A 26,360-nucleotide genomic window follows, 5' to 3' on the forward strand; every position below is an offset into this window, starting at 1 on the left:
CTCCATCACATGGAGGGGAAGGAGCACCAGCCCCACAGAGGCCAGTTTCAGCAGTTTTTATTGATAGCATCCATACACGTACCAGGTGAGTGATCTTCCATCGCCATTTACACAATTACATCATACGACCATGCGCTAGCAGGGTGTTTTGATTTTATAAATTATGTCTTCTAGCCTCCACAAGACCTCGATGCAGCAGACATCACTGCTAGATAGGTAATTCTAATCGGCAAAGTTGCAGGCAAGGTCTTCACGTTGATGCTGAGCTACTTTTCTGGTCTGTTCCTGCTACGTGGCGACTCCTTGGTGGGACAGACGCAGCCATTTCACCACCCATTCTCAGGCCTTAGTTCTTCTGGTAGTAGAACCACTTGTCAACTGTGTGGGGCAGAGAAAAAAAAAAAAAGGGGGGATTAGGCCTCTGTTAGCCACCCACTGATGAAGTGGTCACAGGGCGCTGCATGCGTCACCTCCAGGGCAGGGGCTTCCTCCCGCTCCTGCCGACACCACCACCGCACACCCAGCAGGTTCCTGTGCTGCCCTGTTTACGTGAATTTGTGTTCCTGAAGTAGTCACTGCTGCGCATGACTCAGTTCAGGCGAGGACAGCCAGCCAGAGCCAGCTCAGCTTCCCTCTGGCTCCACTGACTCAGGGAGGTGAAGTCATTTTCCCTCCACCTCCCATGCCCGCAGGGAAGACATCAGTTTCTTTGCAGGTTTATTACCCATGAAGAGATTGGAAATGACAGCCTAGCTCCACTTTCTGCCACACAGCTGTGGGTTCTCGACACTGCCATCAGCTCGCGTTCGCCCTCGGGTCTTGTCCCTGCTACAGCAACGTCCAGACGTCGCGTGCAAGGTGCCCGTCGCCACCTCGCGCAGAAGGAAAAAGATGACAGCTGAGCGAGGATTCCTCCCACAGCTGCTGCCTTCTTACAGTCGTGTCCCAAGGCATCAAAAGGCTCATTAGCAGCTCGCAGTGGACACTTGTTCAGTGACACATTTTGGATCAGCAGGTTCAGTGGCAACGGAAGCACCGAACACGCGACCGAATTCTGCCTCTGCTCTGCGCAGGTAGGAAGTAATTCCCTTCCTCGGCTCACCTGCACCGAGGATACCGATGAAACCCCCGTTTCAGAGGAACTAAAACCACTCTCCTGCTATCATTGCACTTCAGCGTTCCACCGCATTGAAACACAAATGTGGGTTGTGAGACTCACCTTCGGGTGGGATCGGGTTGGCAGCTTTACACGGTGGTGCCTGAAACGAGAAGTGCGTTAGCAGAGAGCAACTGCTGACAGAGGCTGACTTTACACACCTGAAGCTCACTAGCCATCATTTAGAGCCGCACAAGTCTTTACTGAGCAGCACAGTTTAAGATCTAAGCAATGTAAATTGGTCTGTGGCAGCCAGCGCTGGTCAGCCGTGAGGGAATAAATGGCCTCCCATGCGGCGTGTGCCCTGTCATCCCCGCAGCCCCCTCATTCCGTGCATGTCCCACATGCCAGAGGTGCGCTGCTCTAAGCAGAGGCCACAGTGCCATCTGCTTCTCACCACAAGCAGTTACTGCTCCGGCATCCACACAGTTGCAGGCAGCCTGCTTTTGTTCTAAACCTACAATGGGATAGTGGAATGGAAATACAAAGGACTCTCGAAAAACTTCTCCAAGAGCTTTCACCCAATATTTAGCAACCAAAGACAGACAAGGGTCCTGAGCTGATGACACATCCTCCAGGAGGGTTACACTTTCAAAAGCTTATAAAGCAATTCAGATACCACCAGAGGCTGGTATCCCTTTTAAAAGCAAGATGATGATACGTGGCTAGGGAGAGACTCTGGTTTCCAGTCACATTTCCATGCACTGAAGCAACATTTGTGTTTTGATTTTCCTGTCCCATTCCTATAACCCCTTTCAGGTTGCCAACAACAGTACTTTGGGAGTACCTAGGGAGATGCAGTTAAACTGTAGGGGTACTACACTGGGAACGTCAAGCTTTTCACTGCAAAGGATGCGAGGTCCCTGGCTTCAAGGCTTTCAGAAATTAGACTTTCCCTTCTCAAAGTGTGACCTGTGCTGTGAGGCTCTTGGAAGGCCAGATATTTAAACACTTTCTGAGCAGCTGACAGCCAAGCTACGGTTCAGAAGTTAGCCCTTCACGCATACTCTGGTTTGGATTCCATCTCCCAGATGACTAAGGGCAAGGAGAAGCCTCTGTAGGAACGTCTGGCTTGCTCCTCATCCATCCTATATAACCAGAAACAGGTGCTGCATTCAGTCATCCAAAAAATTCTGAGCATACAATGCACTATTCACACAGTGAGGACAGTTTAGGGTACCACAGAAATCGTATCATTTTGCCTGACACTGACACTGGGGGTAGGACACTCCAACTTGTACTTACTGCATCCACAGTAGCTTTTGCACACTCTTGACTACAGCAGAAGGGGCTGTCAGACACCGTCAGATTTGTGCTAGAAGGGAAAGGTTGCTTGTGAGAACATAAAAGCCAGGTCTCTCCCCCAAGAGTATTAAATAATGGAATATTAAGGATCATTGTTATAGTTGCCTGGGGAGACAGCCAGTAGGAGGCAGAAAGCATGGTACTCATGTTTAGGGAAAAGGAACGCGCACCATACCACAGCAGTTAACCTACCAGTTGATCTCCCCTCCGTCGGTTTTCTTCGCTACTAAAGCTTTCCAGTGTTCGTGAGTGCTTTTGATGACGTTCACTGCAAAATCCTGAAGTTGAAGATCAGAACAAACATCATGTTATGTGTAAGCACTAGGCCGTTTTCTCCAGACTACCGGTTAGAGGGAATGAGAGGCCAGTATTTATAGGCTGATTTTAAGTAGTTTCTGACTCAGGAAGGGACTCAGAGAGGCCTTCTCCATTACTGCCCCTTTCAGGAACAGCAGCAGCCTCCCAGCGCACAAAAGCCAAACAACGGGGAATCTTATGATACCAATTGTTTTACTTTCAAGACGGGAGGATACACCAAGGTCACCTAGCAAGCTTGAAGCCAAAAGAAACTGAACACAGATATTCTAGTCTCAGTGCAGTGCTCTCTTATAAAAACACCTCCACCCTGCTGCTTCTCCCACTTGGTTTGTCTTCGGCAGCTAGTTGATCCCGACCTATCTGCAAGCTCTCCTCCACTCTAGGCAAATCATTCAGCTGGTGCAGATCAACAGGAAGAGACATGCACCTAATCTGGCTTTGCAGCTATTTAAAAACGAAATCTGCTTCCAAGCATATCACAGCTTTTTCTCTTAAAAAAGTAGTGCATGGTCAAGCATTAACCTGTCAGCTGGAGAAGGAAGCACACACTATTCTTTGTTAGCACGAACATAAGCAATAAATATCCTGGTTTGATACCACACAGAGCCAAATAAAACACTGCAGGAACCTGCGTGAGGTTCTTTGTCCCTACTTTCCGCCTTGGCCTTGATTCCAGTTTCACCCATCCTGAGGGGCGGTAAGACGTCCCAGCCCACCCAACCTAGTGCCACGCTACAGTCAAAGGGGACAAGTCCACTCCCTTGTGACTTCCATTTTTGCCCCAACCCTTTCCTTCCCTTCCCACACCAGGCTTTGCAGGCCCCTCTTTCTCTGCACCAGCTCTGGGAGTTGAGTCACCTTCCTAACCCGCTCAGGGCACACCAGGACTGGCAGGAGGGAAGGTGCTGAGGCAGGATTTTTCCCATTCAGGAGCAGTAAGTTATCTGACCCAACCCAGAAAAGAGGCAGAGGAATAACGCTGCTAAGGCAGAGCCTAACTCAAAGGGTGTGAGGGAACACTTTACGCCTGAAGGAAGAAGCATTTTAACTCCGGAGTAGTCACCTCGCAACAAGCTGCAGTGGAACAAAGCCAGTGAGCAAGGGAGGCAAAGGGTGATGTCATGCACCCTTTGCTCCAGAGCAGGGGCAAATAAACCTGGTCTTTTCCATCCCAGTGCTGACATGGAGGCTCCCAGCCCTGAAGTGATCCCACACAAATGTCAGCTAGGAGAAGACCTGATAATATCCAACAGCAGCCGGGTGATAACCCTACGCTTTTTCTCCCAGTATTATTGCAAGCACTGGGCTGGAAACAAGCAGAATGGTAGGCTGGAGAAACAGAGGGAAGAACGAAGTCAGAAACCCATTCTCTCAGCCACTACTCATTTATGTCCCCATGCACCTTGAGCTCAGGTTCTGGACAGCATGCCTTTGCACACTCACAGTAGTGGAGGGCCATCCTACCTTGTCTTTAAATTCTCCGTTAAAAGCAAACTGGTTTTCTGGCTTTCCGTCAGGTACTTTGTATCGTCTGAACCAATCCACTGTAGCTTCTAAGTATCCAGGTTTCATCCTTCTGACATCATTGATATCTAGGCATGGGAAAAAGGTTCGTTAGCCAGATCTAGTAACAGAAGTTACTTAGCTGCTACCCTACTCTTCTGAGCTGCCCCTCTTTCAGGCCTTCCTCAAGCAGCCTTAGCAACATTTCAGACAGGTTACAGTACAGACACAGAGTGGATATATCTGCATGAGAAAGTTACTGTTTCATCTTCACAGTATATCCTGATTGTCCCCAGGAGCATGGACACATTTAAACAGCTTTGGTTAGAGACTTACTGGACAACCCCTTTCCTTCCACTCAGAGGACAGGCTGCACAGCCACCCTCTTTTTAAAGATGCCAGGCCATGCCTGGCAATTTGGGATAAACAGCAGTAAAACGTTTCACTATAGGATCGATAACATCCTATGCTGCTGCCTCCTTCCAGTATCACCTCTGATGAACGCTGTGGCATAGAAGGCGCAAGCCCATATCCTGACTTGAAAGCTTCCTGCAGGCTCTCAAGGGAGAAAGGGAAGTACTAAGCCTGCTCCTGCCTCCTGTTATTTACCGTTATAGTTGTCTGCTTCAGGGTCTTCAACATTGATAGCAATTATCTTCCAGTCTGTCTCTCCCTCATCAATCAGTGCCAGTGTGCCCAGCACCTTCACTTGGATGACTTCTCCTCGAGAGCAGACCTGCAAGGACAAAGGCCTTGTTGACTGTACTGATGCATCCAAGGAATGCAAAACAGGAGACCGCGAGAGCTGTGAGAGTTCAGCAAGCGGTCAGGTACCACGAAATTAGCTATCGCTTATCAGCGGCTCACAAGGCTCTCGCACGCTGTAAGATCCCAGCAACAATCTCCAGAGGCAGTAGAGAGAAACATCACATTCTTAGGATAGAGGAGGTAGGAACTAAACTACATCTCTGGATAATTGACTTCAGAGACATTAACTGCATGTTTCAAAAGACAGTTGCCCCTTAGAATGCATTACCTTGCTTCCAATTTCGCACACATCAATGGGATCGTTATCTCCACAGCAGCCAGTGTTTTCATCTTTGTGACCTGGGTCTTCCCAAGTCTGCAAAAAACACCCCCCACACCAATAAGAACTCTCAGATTTCAAGAGGAAACAAAAAGCAGGTTTATTTCAGGCATGCAGTTGCGCCCAGGATACAGACGATGGCTCACTTCGCACTTGCTTTAAGGTCTAGTGGTTGGGCTACTATTTCACTCCTGTCTGCAAATGCAGTTTGATTCCAAGTTAAAAGGTCTTATCTTGCCAAGGGTAAACTGCTCCCTCCCAATGAGAAACCTTTCTTCAACTACTTTCCAGGCTTCCTCCTCCATTCTACAGCTGTGTAAAGGTGAAGTTCACATCTATAAAGAACACTCACTGATTTGGCTGCCTGCCCGGTCCTTTCCCTATTCATTTCTTAACAGAAGTTTCCTGAACTCCAGATAGCAGTCCAACAGAGGTGGAAGACAGACAGGGTGTATTGTTTCCTTTTAATTAGGGACACGTTGCTATACTAGAGCAGTGATGAGAATGCAGAGTCCCATACCCTGTGCTACCCGGTGTCCTAGTGCATCTCACCTAAAGCAACGAGCATAAGCTGAGCGAGGACTTCAGAAGGCATTTGAGCTACACCTCCAAAAATAATAGCTGCTTAAAACACGCTTTGATCAGAAGCAAAAGGACACCATGCCCACTGGCATCATAAGGAGCACCTATCTCTAAGGTAGTTGAGATACAGAAAGAAGGAATGCTCTTCCCAAATCTCTGCATGCCAGGACATGACTAGTGTAGTCAAGACCTCGTGATGCATCCAGGGCATTCAGGAATACATATAGAAAGCTGGGTGGTGCTGTAGAATTCCTCACAATCACGCTTCTCTACAACGAAGCGTTACGTTCGGTCCCTTGCCCTTGATGCATAAACATATTTGATCCACTAACACATGACTGAGTGAAGGCTTCAAAAGCCATAATTCTGTACAAATAAACTGGCTCCAGAGTCTATCTGAGTAGAAAAACAATTCAACTCTGAAACACAGTCTTAAGCCATTTGGAGAAAACACTTGGCATGCACTGCTATCAAGACCAGAATTACAAGAGTCAGTGCGCTTCCCTGTGAACTGTCACCAACAGTTTACTTCTCTAAAGGAAACTGAAAACTTAGAGAACATTGGAGGCAAACAGCCTTGCTCAAAGCTCCTCTTTATCTAGTAGTCACCGACCAGTTAAGAGCATGTGTCCAGGTGTCACCACCTGCCAGTCCCCCCTTGGCAGCTGTCTGTGCAGCTGTGGACGTCTGCCTCACGCAGTCTCTGGACTTCTCAATGCCTTTCTGCCCCTCAGATCCAACACCTAGAACGAGGCATCTACTACCACCCAACAGCTCAATACGTTAGTCTAGCTGTGTGTTTTAGACCCTGAACAATAAGAGGGGCAGAAGCAGGCAAGATAGAGTCTTCAGATCTATTCAGATTTTCACTGTTCACACCCAAAGTCTGAAGCAATCAGCTAATTCACTGCAAGAAGAATCTTCCATAAAGATTCAGCCTAAGGGCTGTACATCGAGACCCTGTACCGTTAGCTTTCTACGCTTCACCAGGCAGGAACTGAGGGCATTGCATTGCCAGATGCCTAGTTCCTTGTGTAGTAACAGCTTCATTCATCCAAAGACAAGGACCTGGCAGCTACTGTCCAACCAAACTGCCCAGTGTCTAAGGAGAGGAGCGACACAGCAGGCACCTCACTGGCAGCAGCTGCTCATCCTCAGATAGCTTGTTTATAGCATTAACTACAAGCCTACCTCTTGAGATTTCTACTTAAAAAAAAAACTACTCCTGCTTTCTTGACAGGTTGTCTTCATTAGCAAGGTTATATATGCAGCTGCAAACGCTGCGTTCCAGACCAGACTCCCCGCTGACCTTTTGCTCGTTAATACCGTGGTAGTCAGAGACACAGGAGGGCATCCGCCCTCCTCCCCACCAGAAACGACAGGCCATCGAGACAAGTTACAGTACCTGGGGGATAGCACCGTAATTCCAGATATAACCCTTATGAGGAAACACATTAGCCACATAGCGCAGTTTTCCTTTCTTCACATCTTGCTTGATTGGGTTTAAGGGATCCTTTGTTGCAATCTGAAATGAAAGTTACATAAATCTCTCTACTTTGCTCTCCAAGAAAAAACAAGCAATTTCTTATATTTTTTTTTAATGAAGCTGCCTGCTCACTGGAAGCCAAGAGACCAGGAGCTGACCCTGAAGCCACCAGCTGATACTGGACAACTCCATTTCCTCTTGCATTGCCATCTCCTGGGATATAGCTTTCAGCAGACTTACAGACATCAGAGCCACGTGGGGCTGAGAGCTGTAAGATGCTGCTTTAATGAGAAGCCACATAAGAATACTAAGTTATTCCAACTTCTGCAAGTCTCAGCCTCCATATTAGACCTCTAGCGTTAAGAAAGTATTTATGTGAAAAGTCAGAAACCACTCTGATTTGTAAGGTGGAACTGAGGAGAGAATCAGCAAAGCCAAAGATTAAGAGACTAGTCAGCTCAAGCACTTAAGTTAGGATCCGTAATATAGTTACCTCCATTTTAGCATTTGTCCATCGAGGTACTTCCACAACCATGTTAAACACATTCTGAGGAAAACAAAATATCAGTGAATGGGAAGGAACCTTAAGACCCCACTTTAAACTAGGGAATTCAAATAAGTAAGCATGAAAACCATCCAGTTGGCATGAAAACCATAACTTTTCTCCTGATTTTTCCAGTGGCAGTATTGATACAGGTGATAGAAATCCCATAGCCCAGTCAGTCACATGTCATCACTCAAAGATGAATCCCATGAAAGACACCAGGAAAAGCCAGACTGAGGTTACCCATGAACGCTCCATCAGTTGCCATCTATGATCACCTCCATCATGTTGCAGGCATAACAAAATGAGGTTTTAGGCATAATTATTAAATACAAAGCACTTAATGCTACAGCAAGAGGCACCCTGGCAATTTAGAAGCAACAAGGCTTACAGGAGTAAGCCGTCTGTTTAGCAATGTGGGTTACCTATGTACTACCCTGAACAACTGAGAACGTCGCTCCCAAATATTCTAGTCTGTCTTAAAGAAGGGACAGATGCCTGAGCTTCCCTGCTCCAAGACGATAGACCTTGGCAGCAGCACAGTGCAAGGATAAAAACGTGGGGGAGAAACGTAGAACCACATCTTGCAATGTCTAGTTTACAGGCGATGCTTGAAAACATCTCCTGTTGGCTCCAGCTGGGCTGAGAGGACTCGAGAGTTCAATGTCAGAGCCTCCTCTTCAAGAAAACAAGCCTTTCCACACTTGAATCTTAATATTTGCTGTTTGAAGAGATTACGGCTTTTAACAAAAAGCCAAACCTTGCTCCTGAGCAGCGACAAGGTTTTTAATCCCCATGCTAAGCAGTATTAGCGTTGCAAAATCCCTTGCACCTGTATTGCACCACAATTAGATTGATACTGTGCAATAAATGCTGCTATATCATTGACTTTGCCCACACCCTTCCCTAACAGAAGTTTATTACATCCCCTTAATCACAGGAGCTCACTGCTCTTTTGCAATTTAAAAGTAAAAAGGTCTATACTATTTTTATTTGTAAGTAACTTGAGGAAAGGAATGAGGCAATTGGAACTGGCTAGGTAGGGTGCTTATGACTTTGCAGGCAAGGAAAGATGACTTGGGGGTGCATCTTTGTCAGGCTCACAGTTTCCCCACAGTCCAACCAACAGATCTGCCCCGGTCTAAGCCACCCAGTGAGTAGCCCGAGGTCATTCCTTCACAACGCCAAGACACACAGGTACAGATAAGGTCAGCACATCCCAGCCCTAGACTGAAAAAAACACCCTGCAATCCTCTCAGTGTCTTAGAAGTCTAAGGATAAAGATCAAGGAGCCCAGACAGAATAAGACAACCTTTCTTCTCCAAGCTGGGCTCCCTACCATAACTGGTAATGAACCTGCTAAGTAATGAGTAAATTCCCAGCAGCAGAAAGAGGTCTAATGTCATCAGCATCGTTGTGTAACCCTGGGGACTGCAACCTTCAGTGACACTTGCTTCTCTTAACAACTTGGCACAGAGATGCTGGCAAGCAGCGCTAAGCGCCTGAAGGCACACCAGTAGCCCGGTTTCCCTTGTTAATCATTACCAGTCTGCAGAAACCCTACTCACTCCTATACTCACTCCTCTGCTCTGCGAACGTCTGCAAAGCATAGTATTATCTGGATTTTCCTTGTCCAAGTTACCTTTCAGACACCTGCTTTTGAAAACTGCTTTCCCAGTCAGCCACAGAAACTGCTTGGCTGCTGTCCCTGATGATTACAATCTGTCTTTTCCCTTTTGAGCAGGCAAAAGCCACCTCAGACTTCCCAGCATGTATTCTGACAACACCCGCACCCCAAAGCTAAATCAGCTGTGTTTTAGAGGTTCATCTTTCAATTCTGCATACTCTTTTCCTTTCCCGTAACTACACTCTGCCTTCAAATTACAGCCCTCTCCACCACGAATATTAGAACAGTTCACCCACCTCGTTTCTCAAGCTGCACAGCTTTAGTATGTGTTAAAAGAAGAAACGAGCTACAAAGGTAAGGAACACTGTCAGAGAGCCCGAGTAACCACTGAAAAAACATTCAGTGAAAACTGAAGCACAGACATTTGGGTTTCCTAGAACTGGAGCGCTTTATAGACAGTGATTCAGAACAGCCTAATTTGACTAACCACTGGCTGCCGGAAGGATGTAAAAGCCCTGCATCACCGCATGTGGCAGGTTCCCCAGCTGCATGTTTTGTGAGGCAAGAGGTCCCCAGGAGCTGCTACAGCAAGAATTTAACATCCTCACGTCCTGTTCAGCAGCTGATTACAGTGCAGGGATAAAATGGCCTTACTGCAGTCAAAACCAAAGCCTGAAATATCATGCAGCACAAGCATATACTTCCACAGGAGTGGATGGAGATGTTTAGCTAAATGGAAAAGTGCTTCTTTTAACCCAAAACGCTTTTATGTGACCTCATGGGCAGGTTCAAGACAGCCATTTCCATCTCAATTGCAAATATGAGAATGAGATCATTCATTCTCTTCTCCTGCATCGCTCCACCCGAGGCCAAGACTGAGAAAAGGGCACCCTTTCCTCACAAGATGTGCCCATGCTTCCCTTAGGATGCTCCTGCCGAGAAGCAGTGTAAGGACCTGGGAGCCTCCCTCGGGTATTTCAGGCCTGCAGGACGGCACTCCCTGAAGACCACTGACAAAATACTCAGCGCAGAGCTCCAGCTCTTGCCACTGGCCCCAAGCCATCGAGCCCACACCAGGCACCCGGCTCGGCGGGCCCCCTCTTACCTTCCCGGCGTCCGCGTAGATGGGGATATCGTGGAAGGGGGAGATGTAGCGCCCGGCGGCGTCCTCTGCAAGGCAAGGGGGGCGAGTCAGGCTGGCCGGCCGGCCTCCCCCCCACACACACACACCCCCCACACACCCCCCCTCAGGCCGCCAGGACTCCCCAGCGCCTCCAGAATGGCTCGGCCCGCCAGCCCCCAGGCCGCGAGGATGTGGGGGTGAGGAGGAGGAGGAGGAGGTGGAGGAGGAGGAAAGCGGTGAGGACTCACTGAAGAAAAGCCGGTACTCCAGGCTGTGAGGCGCGGCGCGCTCCTCCACGCTGTAGCCAGCCATCGCGCCGCTCGCAGCTCGCCGGCTGCTGCACTGCGCAGGCGCGCCGCGCCGCGCCCCCTGTCCGGCGGGGTGGGCACTGCGCAGGCGCCAAGCTCGCTCCTCCCGCCCTGCCCCGCCCCGCGCCACGCGGCCTCGCGCAGCCCCCGCGCGGGAGGGGGCGTGGCGTGTCTAGCGCAGCGTGGCTCGGGCTGAGCGTGGGCGCAGCAGCAGGGCATGGTCCGGCATGGTGTGGTCCAGCACGGCATGGTGTGGTCCAGCACGGCATGGTGTGGTCCAGCACGGCATGGCACGGCCAGCACGGCATGGTGTGGTCCAGCAAGGGACTGCACGGTTCTCCATGGCATGGCCAAGCATGGCAGAGACAGCCTGTTCGCATACATTGTCCGCCACCGTTCCCCGCTCCCTGTGCTGCCCGGCCCCATGCCCTGGCTGGGACTGGGTAAAGGGGGTGCTCGCTGGGCACAGGGGTCCATGAAGCCAGTGGGCTCAGTTGGTGGCCCCCCCCTCTGCCCCTCATCCAGGATGACATTGCTGCGGGAAGTGGAGGAGCCAAGGCAGGAACATGGTGTCAGCAGGACACGCCTTTATTTTGGTGACTCACGGCCCACGACATGGCGAATCCCCCTTCCCCACCCCACAGCCCTTGGTCCAGAGATGCCTGGTGGCCATGGCTGCTCATCTGTCCCACGCGGGGACACCGGTGCGGCGCGGCGCCAACGGCCCCGACTCGGAGGCGGGTGGCGAGTCGCTGGCCCGTGCCTGGGCGAAGACGCGGTTGCGGGCACTGAAGAGGATCCCGCGGCCGTGGCTCCTGGGGGCATAGGGCCCACGGTGGCGATGGCGGTGGGGCGAGCAGAAGGGGGCCCTGAAGGCCTCCTGGAAGCCCCGTCGGAAGTTCTCGTTGAAGTAGCCATAGATGATGGGGTTGGCGCTGCTGTTAAAGAAGGCCAACCAGTGGGCAAAGGGGAAGACGTAGACGGTGACCAGACGGAGCTGGCCCTCGCTCAGCCGCCCGTAGTCCGTCAGCAGCATCAGTGTCCAGAGGGGCAGCCAGGAGAGGGTGAAGAAGAGGGCGACGATGATGAGCATGTTGATGACCTTGGCCTTCCTCTGGGAGACCCTCCTCCCCTCCGGCTCCTCTCGGCCGCGGGCAGGTGCCGTTGACTTGAACAGCTTGAAGGCGATGCAGGCATACATGATGACGATGAGGGCGAGAGGGGCCACGTAGATGTGGGAGAAGAGGACGGTGGTGTAGATCCTCCTCATCCCTGTCTCAGGCCAGGCCTCCCAACAGGAGTAGAGGGGGTAGGAATTGTTGTAGGTGTCCACCATGAAGTGGTGCTCCTCCCTGGTGACAGTCAGGGTGATGGCAGCGGGGCACATGATGAGCAGGGCCAGCACCCAGATGATGGCGATGGTCACCAGGGCTTTCCTTAGCGTCAGCTTCTGGCGGAAGGGGTGAACGATGCAGCGAAACCTGCGGGAGGGCAGATGGTGCTGGCTTTGGGCACCTGGTGAGATGTCCTTGGGAAAGGAGGGCATCCAGGACCCAGGGCTGGGAAGGGAGTGTGGGTTGCTCTTTACATATGGCTTTTGGTGGCAGAGACAGGTTGGGATCTCTCCAGCTTTTGTGTTTTCAGCCCAAGATGGGGAAGGACACTTTGCTGGAATGACCCATGGACAGCTTTGTGGTCGTTCTGGAGAGCTGGGACACACTCCTCACGTCCCCAGGAGCTTTCCCGTGATGGAAACCACACAGGATACCCGAACATGCTGGGGCTGGCTTGGCCCCATGTCCCCACATCCCCGCACCTACGTACCTCTCCACGGCAATGGCCACCAGTGTGAAAACTGAGGCGGAGACGGACATGCCCTGCACCAGGCCGCTCATTTTGCACATGGCGTTGTCAAAGGGCCAACCTGCGAGGGGACACCGCAGAGGCTGTAGGTGCCTTTGGCTCAGACGGGTCCATCGGCAGCTCCCTCTAGATGTCCTCATCCACCCTGTAGCTGCTGGGGGATGCTAAGTGCTGCTCCTAAGGGGGAGCATTTTTGGCTCATACAGAGATGGCCTTTAGCAGTACAGATGCTTGGAGAAAACCCCCAAAATTAGTAAAAAATGCATATTATACTTCTCAGAAACTCAAGGAGCAGGGTGGATGTAATTTCTCCTACCCTTACGTAGGGTTATCATGGGGACTGACCTCAATCAGAAGGGCTTTTGTCTTGTTTCTTGGCCCCCGCTAAGGTGTGGGCAATAAATAAATTGCACCCTGCAATAAATAGACTCTGCCCTGTGCCCCAGCCACCGCTTCAGCTAAACTCCACCAAGCATACCAAAGCCACACTTTATCTTTGGAAAGGTCAATGGGCAGAGCTGAGCCAGCGTGGGGTGAAGATCAGTGCAAGAAGAAAAGGGTTTTCATCAGTGCTGCTTGATGGAGAACAGCTGAACTTTAAATAAATATGTAAATGTAGCATTAAAGTCATACTTATTTTGGCAAAAAAAAAGTCCAAAACCTAAAAAAAAAAGGACTTTTCCCCCTAAAACAGTAGGTCTAAATGAAACGATACCTTTCATCAGATGTGGTTGAGGGACCACCACCTGCCCTCCTCACCCGCAGCAAAAAAAAAAGCACCCACAGGCAGGAGATTTGGGGGTGGCCTGTGGGGGGCGGGGGCAGAGGTGGGTGATGTTCCCCAACAATTTCTCTCCCCCCGCTGCCCTGCTCACCCGTGATGAGGTTGTCCACCAAGGTAGTGGGCATGCAGAAGATGCCCACCAGCAGGTCGCTGATGGCCAGGTTGAGGATGAACATGTTGGTGACCGTCCGCATCTGGCGGTTCTTCACCACGATGAAGCACACCAGGATGTTGCCAACCATACACATGAGGAAGATGAAGGTGTAGGCCAGGATGAACATGGCAGCCACGGGCGAAGAGTGCTGGTAGTACGCTGAGAAGGTGTAGTTCTCCCTCAGGAGGTGGCTGTCGCTTGCGGTGGAGTTGGGCCAGCTGCTGTTGGAAGGGTCTGGGGAAGGGAAGGCAGTAAAATTAAGCTGGAAGAGGATAAAGCGATTATTCTCTTCATTTTTTAATGCCCTCGGAGGTGGGTTTCATATTTATACCAGTGCCCAGCCTGGCCGGGACGTGTCCTGCTGGGATCATCTCAGTGCCCCAACAAGTCTCCTTCTTGTTGGATTACACAGCCCAAGGTACCACAGCACCTCGGCTGAATTATTTTTTTATATCATTACTATTTTATATAATTATTTTGATGATAAATTAAAGCAGCCCAGAAGACATCCTATTCTCCTGGGATTTTTTTTTTTAAGGATGATGCAAGGAAGAGGAATCCATGTCCTGACACCACACTGCTCCGGCTGTGCGGGAGCCACGTCCATGTGGTCCCCGGCATGGCTGGCCTGGGAGCATCCATGCTCCTGGGTGTCTGCTGCTGCTTCTCCTTGCGCTCCCGAGGTTTGCAGTTTGAGATCCCCTAAAATCCTCTCCCCAGCAAAGCCGCAGCACCTGAGGGAGATGTGCTGAGGAAGAGGAGACCCTGCCCTCCCCTTACATATAAAGCAATAATTGTACATAATTATAACCATTATCTGGGACCCTGAGAGCTTCTGATGGAGGGGGGGATGGCATTTTGTTGCTACAGATTTAACAGGGGGAGCAGGTCTGTGCAGCACCCACCCTCGGGTTTCCCCAGCTTTATGCAGGAAGGGACGCAGGAGGGTGCTGGGTGCGGGCAGGAGCTGCCGGCAGCAGTGACAGGGCTTACTCCGGGCAAACCCAGGCTGCAATTTTAAGGCAGAAAAAGGCATATTTTTGCTTTAAGGCTCAGCCTAACTGCCTGCAGGTCAGCCCCATTCTGCGAAAGCACTGCAAAGCCGCTGCATGGTGGGCGGCTGTATCATCCCCCCGTCCCCGTGCCGGCACTCAGCTCGCCAGCCAAGATGCTCTTCCCAGCCACCGGGACCACCGGCTTCCCCAAGGTTCTGGCATGCAGGGAGGCCCTGACTGGCGTCTGTACCCCTGCCCTGGGCAGGGAATTCAGCCAACACGTTTCCAGGGGGGCTTCAGAAAGGCACTGGGGGGGGTTTACAGCACCGGCATGAGAGAAGGAGCCTCTGGGAGAGGCGAGGAAGCAGGTAGGGTTGCTGGGGCAAGATGCTCCAGCCGGTTGGCATCAGGTGCTAATAAAGAGGCTTCATTAGCAGAAGTCATAGCAAGGACTGCAATGAGATTGTCCAAAACCTGTGATATTGAGCCTGAAACTTTGCTGGACTTTATCTCTTCAGGCTGCAATGTCTTGCAGCATTAGCGGACGGTGGGTGTCCTATGGTTGAGGAATCACAGGCGGTTTCAAAAGCGAGACAGAAGATGAGGAAAGGAATATAAGGGGCTGCCAAGCCCCCGGTCGGTGCCGGATGGATGGATAGGTGGATGGAGGCATCCTCCATCTGGGATGTGGTGACAAGGGGCCGGCGGACCAGGTGGGGGGGTGATGGGCCACCCACCTCCCTGCCTGGCCATGGGAAAGCGCTGCAGGGAAAGGCTGGGCTGACGGAATAGGGGTCGCGGGGGGGGGTGGGTGGGGGGGCTGGACACCTTTTTTGGTGATAAAATAAAATAAATTAGGTCTTGGTACTCACCTCCGCCGGTCCAGCCTGGCTCCGGGGGCTGCATCGCTGGCATGTGGGCAGCGGAGGGGGTCTGCCGCCGGGGGAGGGGGGGGAAGTTTATCCCCGTCCCTCCCCCGGTCCCCCCGCCCGGGGCTGAGCCCCGGTGCCGGTACCGCGGTTGCCGCCGCGGTGGTTGCGGCTGCTCGCCGGCTGCAGCGGAGGGGGGGGGCGGCGGGGGGACAGCCTCCCATCGCCATGGATACCGGGGTACCCGCACGCACCCCCCCATGCCTGAGGCAGCGCGGGGCGGGACAGCCCACGAGAGGCAAGGAGAGAGCCGGAGCGGGTTTACTCCCTGGGGAGGGTCCGGTATCCCTCGCCACCCCGGAGGGCCCCACGCTGATGATGGCACTTGGTGCCACTCGCTTCTTTAGCTGATGGCTGGTGTCCCCAGCAGCGCTCTCCCATCCCAGGGCTGGGGGGAAACATGCTGGGAGCCTCAAAAAGGGCAGGGAGGACGCCTGTCTTCCACCCCGTTTAAATCATCCACTCAGTGGGGAAAAGCAACATGGTCCTTAGGGATGCTGGTGCTGGCCCAAAGCTGCTTCACTCGACTCTAGCTCTTCCATCATCGCCAACATCAAAAAAACCCCTTTTACCACCATCTTTTACCAAAGTTCGGCAGGTCTAGAAGTCAAGTATTTCCAGGACTAACCATTCCTGGCTGCCCCAGCTATCCCCCAACACTGGAAGCTTAAAAATGCGAAGGGGCAAACATGGGAGTTGTTTCAACAAGGCATTTTGGGATAACGGCTGTGATTTCTCCCAGGAGCCTTCTGCAGGCAGCCAGCCACCAAGGGACAACAGCATGGACAGCAGTGGCCTCCCTGCCAAGGAGCCACCCTCCCTGGGCCATATCTTGACCCTCACAGCCCATTTCTTCCTTGGAAAGGAAATGGCACATACTGAAGACCCACACCACCCAGGAGGTGGGTGCACGCTTCTAGGGACACCCATGGGGTGAGCAGTGCTGGCACTAGGTTGCTTTGATTTCCATGATGAAAAACCATGGGAAAGAGATTCCTGGGAAAATCCAGAGAAATACTGCTCAGATCTGGGCAGAATCCAGCCGGAGGCATCAGTCTGAGCTGCAGCAAGCACCCGCGGGGATGTGCAAAGGGCCTTCTTTAAGACAAAGACAACTGATAACTCATAAATTCAGCAAATATAAAGAAGACCCCCACACTTAACAGGAAAACATTTAATCAGACATTTGGCACATTGCTGTATTAGCAATTCAAGGGGAACCCCTACAGCTGCAGGGATGTCCCTCACCGTTCTGGCCCTGGACCAGGGCAGCAGATGCTACCTATCACTGGCCAGGTGGGAGGGATGTGGCTGAGCATCCAACTCCCCCAATTTTACCCAAACCTTGCACTGCACGCATCCTGGCTCCGCTTCCTCCCTAGGTGCTGGCGAAACACAAACCAGGAGATTCCCCAGCTCGGGAGCTGGCAGAGCCATCCCTTTGTGGCTAAGCCCCGCTGCTTGCTTTTTATTAAGGATAAAAAGGATGCACTGGCTGCCTTGCTGCGGATTTGGGACAGAAATAGCGGTGTAGCAGGGACTGACCTAAGCCAAACCACTCTCACAGGCAGTCCCCCCTCGGGACAGCTCGGCCGGGCACCCTGAGGCCCTCTCAGGCTTCGGGGACGGGCTCCTCCGGTGACAGCAGGAGGTCGAAGGGGACGAGGGGCCGGACGAGCAGCCGCACCTCGGGGCCGACGGGGTTCGCCCGCAGGTTGAGGCTCCGCAGCGATGCCATGGTGGCCAGCTTCTCCACTGGTACCTCTGCAAAAAAGAACGCCGAGGTGAGCACCCATCCCAGCACTGGCTGCTGGCAAATTTGGAGCAGCACAGGGGGGAAAGCTGTGGCAGGATGGGAAAACCCTGGTCCTGCTTGTCTCCAGGCTTCTATCAAACCAGAAATTTAATCAAATAATATTATATGACTCTTCAAATATCTTGGTGAGGTGCAAACACCATGATATTAAACGTGGATGCTGCCCTCCAGTACTCCCAGTCAAAAAAAAACCCGTGCTGGGGTGCTAAACTGGTATTTGAAGACTTATTCCCTTATTTTATTCCCAGTGTTGCAATGCCCAAGAGCCCTTTCCAGGCTAATGGGAGAGCATGAGCTCTTTGTCCTTGTTGGAAAGGCTGCGAAATGGCTCTTGGCCATCGCCAGGCATCCTCCTATTTTGCAATTTCCACGAATTCAGGTCTTTTCCTTTAGGAAGGATTTCTAAAGGAAGCCCTTTTTAACATGGAAAAAAAAGGTGCCCTAACCTGCAGGTCTCTGGATGGTCCCAATACGAATCCACTGAGAGCAGAGGAATGAGACGGATACAAAAACCTAACCATTAAGATTGTTAAAAGATGGTAGATTTAGCTTTTTGTTACAAATCACAACATTTTGGGCTTGAAAAGCCCACCTGCCTGAGTTTACCAAGAACAATTTATTTTTAATTTGGCCACCAAAATGGCAAGAGCCTTTTATATCCCCAGCTCTGATTTCTTCTGCTTATACCTGGAGTTGAATTGCGTTGTTTTAATTATAGCTGGGTGGGTGATTTTGTGATTTTTAAACCATGAAGCTTATTTTATGCTGGAAAAAGATTCAAACACCTTGATGGCTTTTTTCTTTCCCCTCCAGAAAGCAGTGCTATTTTCTGTTATACAAATATTTCTTAGCAGCGCATCTCTCTCATCAGGCTGAGCTTCATGTGGATGTTTTTATACCTCTTCTTTATGGTGGATATGTTCACCACCACTCCTCCTGTATCATCCCACAATTTTCTTTCCCCTTGATGCACAAAAATACTTTTTATACATCTTTCTGTTTAATGATCTTCTGAGGCTATGCAGAATGATAAACCCCCGCTTTGCTTAAATTTAGGGAGTTAAGGAAAGTATTTTAGGGAGCAAGCCTTGCCCAGGGTGGGAACAGCCCAGCTCTGCAGCTTAATTCAAGGTAAGGGACGGTGACTCACCCCCAGCATGAACAGACAGGCAAGGCATGCAGTGCAGCCTATCCTTTCCCCCTGCAGCCTCTCCTCCTGCCATGGGAGCCACAAACTCCTCTATAAGCAACCCGAAGCATCACTTGCCAGCTCCCCAGTGGATAAGGCACTCACGCTTGAGCCTGAATTATTCATGCTGGCTTCACCAGTTAAGCAAAAAAAGGGGAGGGGGAAAAAAAAAAGCTTTTCCATAATTAAAGCAAACAGTAATTTTTTTAGATCAGAATATGTTAACAAGTGAGTGAAAAACCTAACTCCTTCAGATGAAAGGGCTGCCAAGGCATTGGGAGGCATCCAAGGAGACAGATATGAAAGGGCTGCCGAGGCATCTGAGGATCTGGGTAATGAACACTAACAGCCCTGAAGGTCTCACAGCCACGTACGGCTGCAAATCGAAGGCAGAAGGACCCTGCTCAGCTCAGCAGAGCTGCTTCCCAGTCATGTTTCAGCATTACCTGCAGCCTTTGGTGGCCACCAGCTCCTGCCAGCCTTCTCCAAACCTGCTGATGGAAACCCACTCGCTGGCTCCTCTGTGGCTGTTAACAAAGATGCATTTTCCATGCCATTATCCCAAATTAAGAGTGGCTCTCTGATGCTCAGGAGGAGAAAATCAGCCACAGCTGTCCCCAGCAGCAACCTGCCCAGCCTTGCTAATGGTCTCCAGCATCCCCCTTGCTGTCTCAACATCTTCTGCATTAAACAAGGAATAAGGGAAAAGAGAAACAGAAGCTTCAGGCACCAAGAAGACCCATGGACTTGGGAGCTGAAAATGCTAATCTGATGTCACTCTAATGAGCGGGGAAAGAGATAAAAGCACTGACATTAATATACGTATAATTACACTCCAGGGTTAAGAGCTCATTGAGATGAAAAGGGAAGTTCATGGCACTAAATGCTCCTTTCAGAGCCCACAGACTCCAGGCAGGCATTAATTAATCTCCTTTTACTTCTGTTTTCCTTTAGCTGGAAAACCATCTCCAGCTCAATACATCTTAGGAGGTGACTCAGCCCTCTTTCAGCAAGGTGCTTTTAATCTCATTTGTAGCCCTGTTATCAGCTCCTTCAGCATCACTGAGAGGGCAGAGGACAGGCAGGACGAAGAATAGCACATGGCTGCAGCAGCAGCGCTAAAACCCAGACCAACTGCAACCTTCATGCTGCTGAAGAAAGGCCCAGTCCTGCCCCAGACTCCATCTCCCATCCATTTTTCTCTCACCTACCAGTCTCTTAACAAGCTGAGGACCCTGCTCCAGATATTGGGCTAAGCAGTGCAACCTGAGCCCCAAATTCTAAACGGCAGCAGAAGGCAGCTTTTGCACTACTAAGGCAGCTCCTTCCCACGCTCAGCTGGCTGGAGAATGGCACCTGGATGAACTTTCAGATACCTTAAGTGCTCCAAGGATGTACCAGATGCTCCTTCTGAGGCCCTGCTGCCAAAAAAGGGTCCTCAGCCACCTATAGTGGGTGAGTAGTATATGCAGGCAGCAGGGGAAAAAGAAGATGCCATCTCCTACAGCCTGGCCTAAGATCTCCTGAGGTGAAATGAGTGTGAAGGGCTCAAATCTACTTGGATGTCAAGGAAAAACAAAATTTATGCCAGTGAAATTCAGGCTGATGGGCTTTCCTTAACTCTCCTTCCCCTGTTGTGCCAGGCTAGTGTGGGAGGAAAAGGTATATATGAAAATACAAGCTCCTAAATAATATATAAAACTGTATTAGCATGTAAAAATGCATATATGTATGAGCAAACTCATGTACAGATAACTGGGACCAAGGTTCATCCTACAGACCGGCTGCATGCTCCCAACGTGCTGTGAAGAGCAGGGAGCTCAGCCCTTGTGCTAGCTCAGTGCTGAGCAAGCTTGGTCTTGAAGGCTTGAGGGCAATCCAGGAGATTTCCCCATGGTCCCAGAAGGTGAAACTGGGGATGAGATGCTTTTCCTTGGGTGTGAAAGCCTTGAGCTGCTGCAGCTCTTGGGATGCGCTGGTTCCTGGGAGGCCATCGTGCAAATGAGCCCAGGAGGTATTGGGGAGGTACCAGGAGGGGTGCAGTTACCCAAACCTTTGTTTCCTTGGCAAAAATTGGCTGCAGTGCCCCTGGCTTTCTAATCTCTACCTCTTCTCTTTCCACAAAATGCATAAAATAAGCTAATCTTACTTATTTTTGCAGCCAGACAGCATCGTGCTCATTTCAAAGATATGTCCCTGAAACATTTTAGCTGGAAGTTGTTAATTTCTACCCTGTTATTACTTTTCCTGAGTTTCACAACAGCAGCCGAGGGGAGCCTGGCAGGAGGTGACCAAGCCTGGCAGTTGGGTTTTCTAGCTGCCATCTCCCCCAGGATTAATCCAGCTGGGGACAACCCTTGATGCATCCTTTCTTCCCTGCATTTAAGCAGGGATAAAAACAACAAAAAGCTGTACTCGCTTCTTGCAGCAGCCTGCTTGCATGAAATGTGAAGGAAATATGAAGTTTGGAGACCTCAGCTCCTGCATCAAGTCTGATTGAAAGTGGCAAATTAAGCTCAAAAAGTGATGGAGGGAACGAAGAGTGAGAGAGCTCTCTCTGGAAGGCAGGAGAGAAAAAAGGGGCGAGGAAAAACTATGTCTTTTACCTGCTCCCATGGAAGCTGTATTTAATGTCTTGTGTTTCTACAGGCCTGGCCAGTGAGCAGCTGATGCTGTTAATAAGACTCGTGTTGCAGGTAGCAGCTTTCCCAGCAGCAGCTGAAGCCATCTCAGATAAAACAGCAAAATTGAGTGGACTTGATATTTGCCTCCCCAGGGATCTGCGTGGGCTGTGGGATGCTGCAGCCTGGGCTCTTTGAAAGCTTGCTCCTGAATAAATCCCCTTTTATCTACGTGCAGCAGCTGCCCCTCTCACCCAGCTTTTGGGGACTCCAAAGGCTTCAGCTTTGTACATAAAAGATTTTCCTCTAACCGCAGGATTGGGGGGCGAGCAGCACTTACCATTCCTTTGATTTCACTTTTTTTAGGAGTTTTTGTAGTGTTATGGCTCCTGTTTGCCCTGGTAAATATTCAGGTGGGCTTGTGCCCTTACTTTGCCTGGCAGCAAACATTCCAGCCCAGCATTCTTGGGGCCAGTTTCTGCAGTCAGGTCTATTTTTTTTCTTTATTAAATCTGGTGATTTTGAGTCAGCGCGGTGAATAGGGTGGCTCGAATGAGGCTTGATTTCCCCCTATGCCTGCATCAGCTCTGTCCCAGGAGACAGCGCAAGCATTAGCAAAAGCAAGTGGCTAACAAAGCTCTGTTTAGCATCTCTCCTGCATCTGTGTGCCCTTCCCCCTGCCAAATTCCTGCTCCCTTTGCTGTATCTCAGCCTGGCTGCATCCGTGGGGAATGGTGGACCACAAGCAAAGCTTCAAGCCAGCATCCCTTCCTGGCCAGGGATGCGGATCGGCACCACCGCTGGGAAGCGTGGTTGCCCTGGGGTGACACTCACCCTCACCTCCAGCGGGAAAAGGTCCTTCTCACCTGTGATCTCATTCTCTTCCAGGTCGATGGTCTCCAGGGCAGTGACGGCAGCCAGGGGCTCAGGAAAACGCCGAAACCTGTTGCGGGAGAGGTTGATGGCCCGGAGGTGCAGCAGGGAGGTGACCTCTTCGGGCAGGCGGTGCAGGTAGTTGCCTGCCAGGTTGAGCTCTATGGTTTGGGGAAGAGAAGAGAGGGGTGGTGGGATGCGGTGGGGTGGCGGGGAGAAGGTGGGAAGATAATTAATGCATAGCTGAATTTGCAGCCTCTGTCCCCCATGGGCTGCCAGGTCCAGCAATGGGATTCCAACTCCAAAAATGGGATTTTTTTGCTCATCTCCGTGGTTTGCTGTGATACTTTTGCCTGCTGTGAATGCTGCTTTTTCAGAGTGATATGTTTCTTGGCTTCCTCAGGCTTTCTTAATGAAACCCATGCAGAATTTTGCAAGCAGGGGCTGTAGAAATAAGCAGTATTTCTTAGTGAAGTCGGTGCAATTCCCCCTGCAGTGAACATTTGCCATGGCTTAAGGCTAGTTTTCTATCTTGGTGTGCCTGAACCCCTCCTGATGTATAAACAGAGTGATGGAAGAAATGTATTTATATGTGAGAAGTATCTATTGTACAGAGTTTAACCTTCTGTGATGCTTTCCCCCTGGCCAGAAATGAGCTCCTGTGGGGTGAGGAGTGGCACTCCTGCATGAAAGGCCATTAGCCATGGGAACAGGAACCCAAATCCTACTGTCCCAGTGCCCTTCTCCAGTGACACAGGGCTTTCTGCTCTATAAATACCCTCATAAGCTGCCCTACCCCTGCTAAACCTGGTATTTATAGGTCCTGCCTTATTGAGGCTGGTGTAAGGCTGTCCCCAGCCGCAGGGCATCTCTCCCCTGCAGCAGCCCTGCTGAGGCCCAGCATGTTCATCACCAGAGTGATTTGCTCACTGGTGGAACAAAGCTTTTTCTGGGAAATGAGACCTTTTTTTTCTGCCTCAGGCCTCACTGTGCTGTCTAGAAAATAAAAATTGATTTCCTTTGCTCTATGTATGTGCTTCTTTTCTCCAGCCTAGGGGAGTTTTCACGGATGATGCTTCAGCACAACAGGAGAAGCCTCCCCAGGTACCCACCACGGCAGCACTTGTGCAGTACATCGTATGAGCAAAATATTTGCTTTTAAAAGCTGCCAGAGCACCAGGCACTGCTGCAGGCAGGCAAAGCCCCCGTGCAGTCCCCAACATTCAAACCCACTGTGCTCTGGATGTTTTAGTATGTTTTAGCAGATTTGCTTCTGGTTACTCTTGCTGCATCCTCACGGCACCAGTCATGCACTGACAACCGTCCCAGTCTCCTGTAGCGAGGGGGGGAGCGAGCAGCTATCACTGATATCTCATGATGGGGGCTAGTTAGCCAGCAGCAAGCCAGCATGCCTTCTGCAGCCTTAAAAGCCCCATCTTTGCCACACACTATTACGCCCAGGCTGCCTTTCCTGTCCTCTTTCATCCCCAGCTCCATCCTCGGGGGGAGCTGGAGGATGATGAGCGACCCTGCAGCAGCCTGGCCACTGCTGAGAGTGGCTCGAGGTGGCAGAGAATGAGTTTGGGAGGGCGGGTGAGATCAAAACCAGTGCCCTTGTCCTGCAAGGGCCAGAAAGGATAAAGGAAAATGGATTTTTTTGGGGACTGAACTACTGCTTGGAGGAGCAGAAACTGCGGCACAGAAGCTCTCTGGTTCTGTGTCCCGTCTGCAGCAGCCTGGGGACTCTCTGCTGGGACCTGGGGCTTTGGAAGTGGCTGTTGCAAGGTGTCGGGGTTGTCTCTTACCTCTCAGCTGGTTGAAGGTGGTGACAAAACGGCTGGTAAGGGACTTCAACTCGTTGTTTGCCAGGGAGATATGGTGGATGCCCTCCGTGACGCTCCTCATGGCTTTGTAGATGCCAACAGGGAAGGTCATCAGCTTGCAGTTGGCCAGATCTGCCCCCGGAGAGACCCAGGCACCTTATAAAGCACCTAAGCTGGGATGGAGCAATGCTTTCTGTCTTGTTTTCCACCCCTTACTGCTCATTTGCCCATCTGGGTGCTGCCAGCCATGAGTGCTGTAATGTCCCCTGCTGTAGCTGTGCTCCTCTCCATTGCAGGGATCTTTGCAATGACCTCCACGAGCACCAGCAGTTTGTTCCCACCAGCAACGCTAAGGCTGTGCTGCGTTAGGCGTGTTCAACCCCAAATCACATTGTGTTTGCCTCCATGCTGCAATGTCCACCTGCAAACCCTCCGCCAGCCTGGCCGTGTCTAATAACCTCAGTAATCCCTCTTCCCTATGGCCCTAAGCCCCTGTGGGAGGTTGAGCATCCCAGGGACGCTTCCTCCAGTGCTGATGCAGATGAAGCAGGGCTTTCCCTGGGCATGCTCCTGGCTGGATTTCTCACGGTGATGGGAACTTTCCCCGTGGCAAGCAGTGGGGAGGGAAGAGGATTTGGCTGTGCTTCTCACCCGTTGGTCATTTTTGTTTCTGTGTTTCCCATCCTGGGAAGTGCCAAGGGCTGGACACCCTGTGTCCTGGCCCCGCAATGCCCGCCTAGGCTCTGCTCCCTTCCCAAAGCCTGGGTGGGGGCTGCACAAGCTCGGTCCTCCCCCGCTTATCATCTCACTCAGGAGTATGTCGAGAGGCTGAGTGATGAAGCTCTCGGTGTATGTACGCTGGTTGGTACCCCAGGGCTGGGAATCCAGCATGAATAAAACTGAGTAGCTTTCATCTCTCTTTTGATGAACGATGCGTGGGTATCAGATAATAGCTAGAAACAGGGAAATTGCAGAAAAACAGTCTGACAAGGCAATGCCGGGAGAACTCTGGCTCCTGCCATCGCTTGCGAAGGGGGACTTTAACCCTGTGGCACGTCCCATGGGATTATGTGCCTTCGCTGGGAACCCACTCAAACTTTGGAGGGCTGAGAGCCCATTTGGGGAGCCTTTCCCTTCTCCCCAGGGCTGCGGGAGCCTCAGGCACAGCACCCGGGGCGGGGGGGCTGACAGCTTTTTTTAGATCATGGCAGCAAAAAATAGATGCCTGCTCCTGGACACCCAATCCTTCTCCGGGCCCTAAGCAGGAGCTGAGCTGGAACCCCGGGCTTACCAAGGGAATCCGTTTTGTTCTCCACTGTGTCGTTGACCTTCCTGGCCACCCGGGCCACTGCCTCACCCATCCTCTTCTGCATGCGGGCGCCCGGTCCCGCCGGGGACACGCTTTGGCCGGGGGGATCCACGGCTGCAGGGAGAAACCAGCCGCTCTGGCCTCTTGGGAGAGGCATGCTAAAAATAACCGGCGGGATCAGCCTTCCCAGAGGAGGGAGGGAGGGAGGGAGGCTGCGCTGGGGCTGGCATGGCCTCAGGGTATGAGATTCCCAACTTTGCAGGATGGTATGTTTGGAACGTGGGGCTACATCCCTTTTTCTGGTGTGGGATATGGGGATGCATTCCCTCTCCCAGTGATCTGGGGCTGGTGTGGCCCTCAGGGCACACAACTTTCCCAACTTTCTGGGTTGGTACTTTGGGATATGGGGGATGTATCCCCTTTCCTGGTGATGTGGGGATGGTATCACCCTTGAGGTGTGGGTTCCCAACTTTCTGGGTTGGTACGTTTGGGATACGGGCATGCATCCCCTTTCTTGGCGACTTTGGTCAGCTTGTCCCCTTTCCTGGTGTGGGATATGGGGATGCGTACCCTTTCCCAGCGATCTGGGGCTGGTGTGGCTCTCAGGGCACACAACTTTCCCAACCTCCTGGGTTGCTACATCTGGGTTATGGGGATGCATCCCCTTTCCTGGTGATGTGGGGATGGTGTAGCCCTTGGAGTGTGGGATTCCCAACTTTTTGTGTTGGTACATTTGGGATATGGGAATGCGTCCCCTCTCTTGGTGACTTCGATCAGCCCGGCTCAGCCAAAACGCGCTGGCAGAACGAGCCCTAGGCACGACGATCCGCCTGCACCGAGAGGGGCTTGGGGGGGGGTGTATGTGTATCCCCAAAATAAAACCGTCCTTCCCACGCCGGGAGTCGAACCCGGGCCGCCTGGGTGAAAGCCAGGAATCCTCACCGCTAGACCACGTGGGAGGGCGC

At 51.4% G+C, this 26,360-nt stretch overlaps 3 protein-coding genes and 1 non-coding gene across 4 annotated transcripts; all 4 read right to left on the reverse strand.

Moving 5' to 3' along the window:
* Positions 1–41: 41 nt before the first annotated feature.
* On the reverse strand, positions 42–11,121 carry PPA1 (inorganic pyrophosphatase 1). The gene is made up of 11 exons (XM_064464620.1): positions 10,980–11,121; positions 10,714–10,778; positions 7,931–7,984; positions 7,357–7,476; positions 5,319–5,405; positions 4,892–5,018; positions 4,244–4,371; positions 2,654–2,739; positions 2,402–2,471; positions 1,220–1,259; positions 42–378 (listed from the first exon to the last, which is right to left on the reverse strand). Exons 1-11 carry the CDS (start codon positions 11,041–11,043, stop codon positions 347–349), a joined length of 873 nt encoding a protein of 290 aa, XP_064320690.1. The 5' UTR covers positions 11,044–11,121; the 3' UTR covers positions 42–346.
* Positions 11,122–11,698: 577 nt separating this feature from the next.
* On the reverse strand, positions 11,699–15,760 carry NPFFR1 (neuropeptide FF receptor 1). The gene is made up of 4 exons (XM_064464993.1): positions 15,708–15,760; positions 13,778–14,074; positions 12,864–12,963; positions 11,699–12,520 (listed from the first exon to the last, which is right to left on the reverse strand). The coding sequence occupies exons 1-4, from the start codon at positions 15,748–15,750 to the stop codon at positions 11,719–11,721; spliced, it is 1,242 nt and encodes a 413-aa protein (XP_064321063.1). The 5' UTR covers positions 15,751–15,760; the 3' UTR covers positions 11,699–11,718.
* Positions 15,761–16,935: 1,175 nt separating this feature from the next.
* On the reverse strand, positions 16,936–25,570 carry LRRC20 (leucine rich repeat containing 20). Its single transcript, XM_064464994.1, has 4 exons — positions 25,378–25,570; positions 24,069–24,218; positions 22,257–22,424; positions 16,936–17,528 (listed from the first exon to the last, which is right to left on the reverse strand). The coding sequence occupies exons 1-4, from the start codon at positions 25,550–25,552 to the stop codon at positions 17,377–17,379; spliced, it is 645 nt and encodes a 214-aa protein (XP_064321064.1). The 5' UTR covers positions 25,553–25,570; the 3' UTR covers positions 16,936–17,376.
* Positions 25,571–26,282: 712 nt separating this feature from the next.
* Positions 26,283–26,354, reverse strand: TRNAE-UUC (transfer RNA glutamic acid (anticodon UUC)). The gene has a single exon. It is a non-coding gene; the product is annotated as a tRNA-Glu (tRNA).
* Positions 26,355–26,360: the final 6 nt, after the last annotated feature.

This window comes from Phalacrocorax carbo, chromosome 13 (genome assembly GCF_963921805.1).
Source record: "Phalacrocorax carbo chromosome 13, bPhaCar2.1, whole genome shotgun sequence".
NCBI classification, from domain to species: domain Eukaryota; kingdom Metazoa; phylum Chordata; class Aves; order Suliformes; family Phalacrocoracidae; genus Phalacrocorax; species Phalacrocorax carbo.

Coding starts and splice junctions, on each gene's coding strand:
- NPFFR1 (XM_064464993.1), bottom strand. CDS start 15,750: ATGCCAGCGATGCAGCCCCCGGAGCCAGGCTGGACCGGCGGAG. Junction 14,075..15,707: donor GCCAGGCTGGACCGGCGGAG/GTGAGTACCAAG, acceptor TCCCTTCCCCAG/ACCCTTCCAACAGCAGCTGG. Junction 12,521..12,863: donor GTGGCCATTGCCGTGGAGAG/GTACGTAGGTGC, acceptor GCCCTCCCGCAG/GTTTCGCTGCATCGTTCACC.
- LRRC20 (XM_064464994.1), bottom strand. CDS start 25,552: ATGCCTCTCCCAAGAGGCCAGAGCGGCTGGTTTCTCCCTGCAGCCGTG. Junction 22,425..24,068: donor CACCTTCAACCAGCTGAGAG/GTAAGAGACAAC, acceptor CCCAAACCATAG/AGCTCAACCTGGCAGGCAAC. Junction 17,529..22,256: donor GGAAGAGAATGAGATCACAG/GTGAGAAGGACC, acceptor TCTTTTTTGCAG/AGGTACCAGTGGAGAAGCTG.
- PPA1 (XM_064464620.1), bottom strand. CDS start 11,043: ATGGCTGGCTACAGCGTGGAGGAGCGCGCCGCGCCTCACAGCCTGGAG. Junction 5,019..5,318: donor TGTGCGAAATTGGAAGCAAG/GTAATGCATTCT, acceptor TTGTCCTTGCAG/GTCTGCTCTCGAGGAGAAGT. Junction 4,372..4,891: donor TGAAGCAGACAACTATAACG/GTAAATAACAGG, acceptor TCCCATGCCTAG/ATATCAATGATGTCAGAAGG.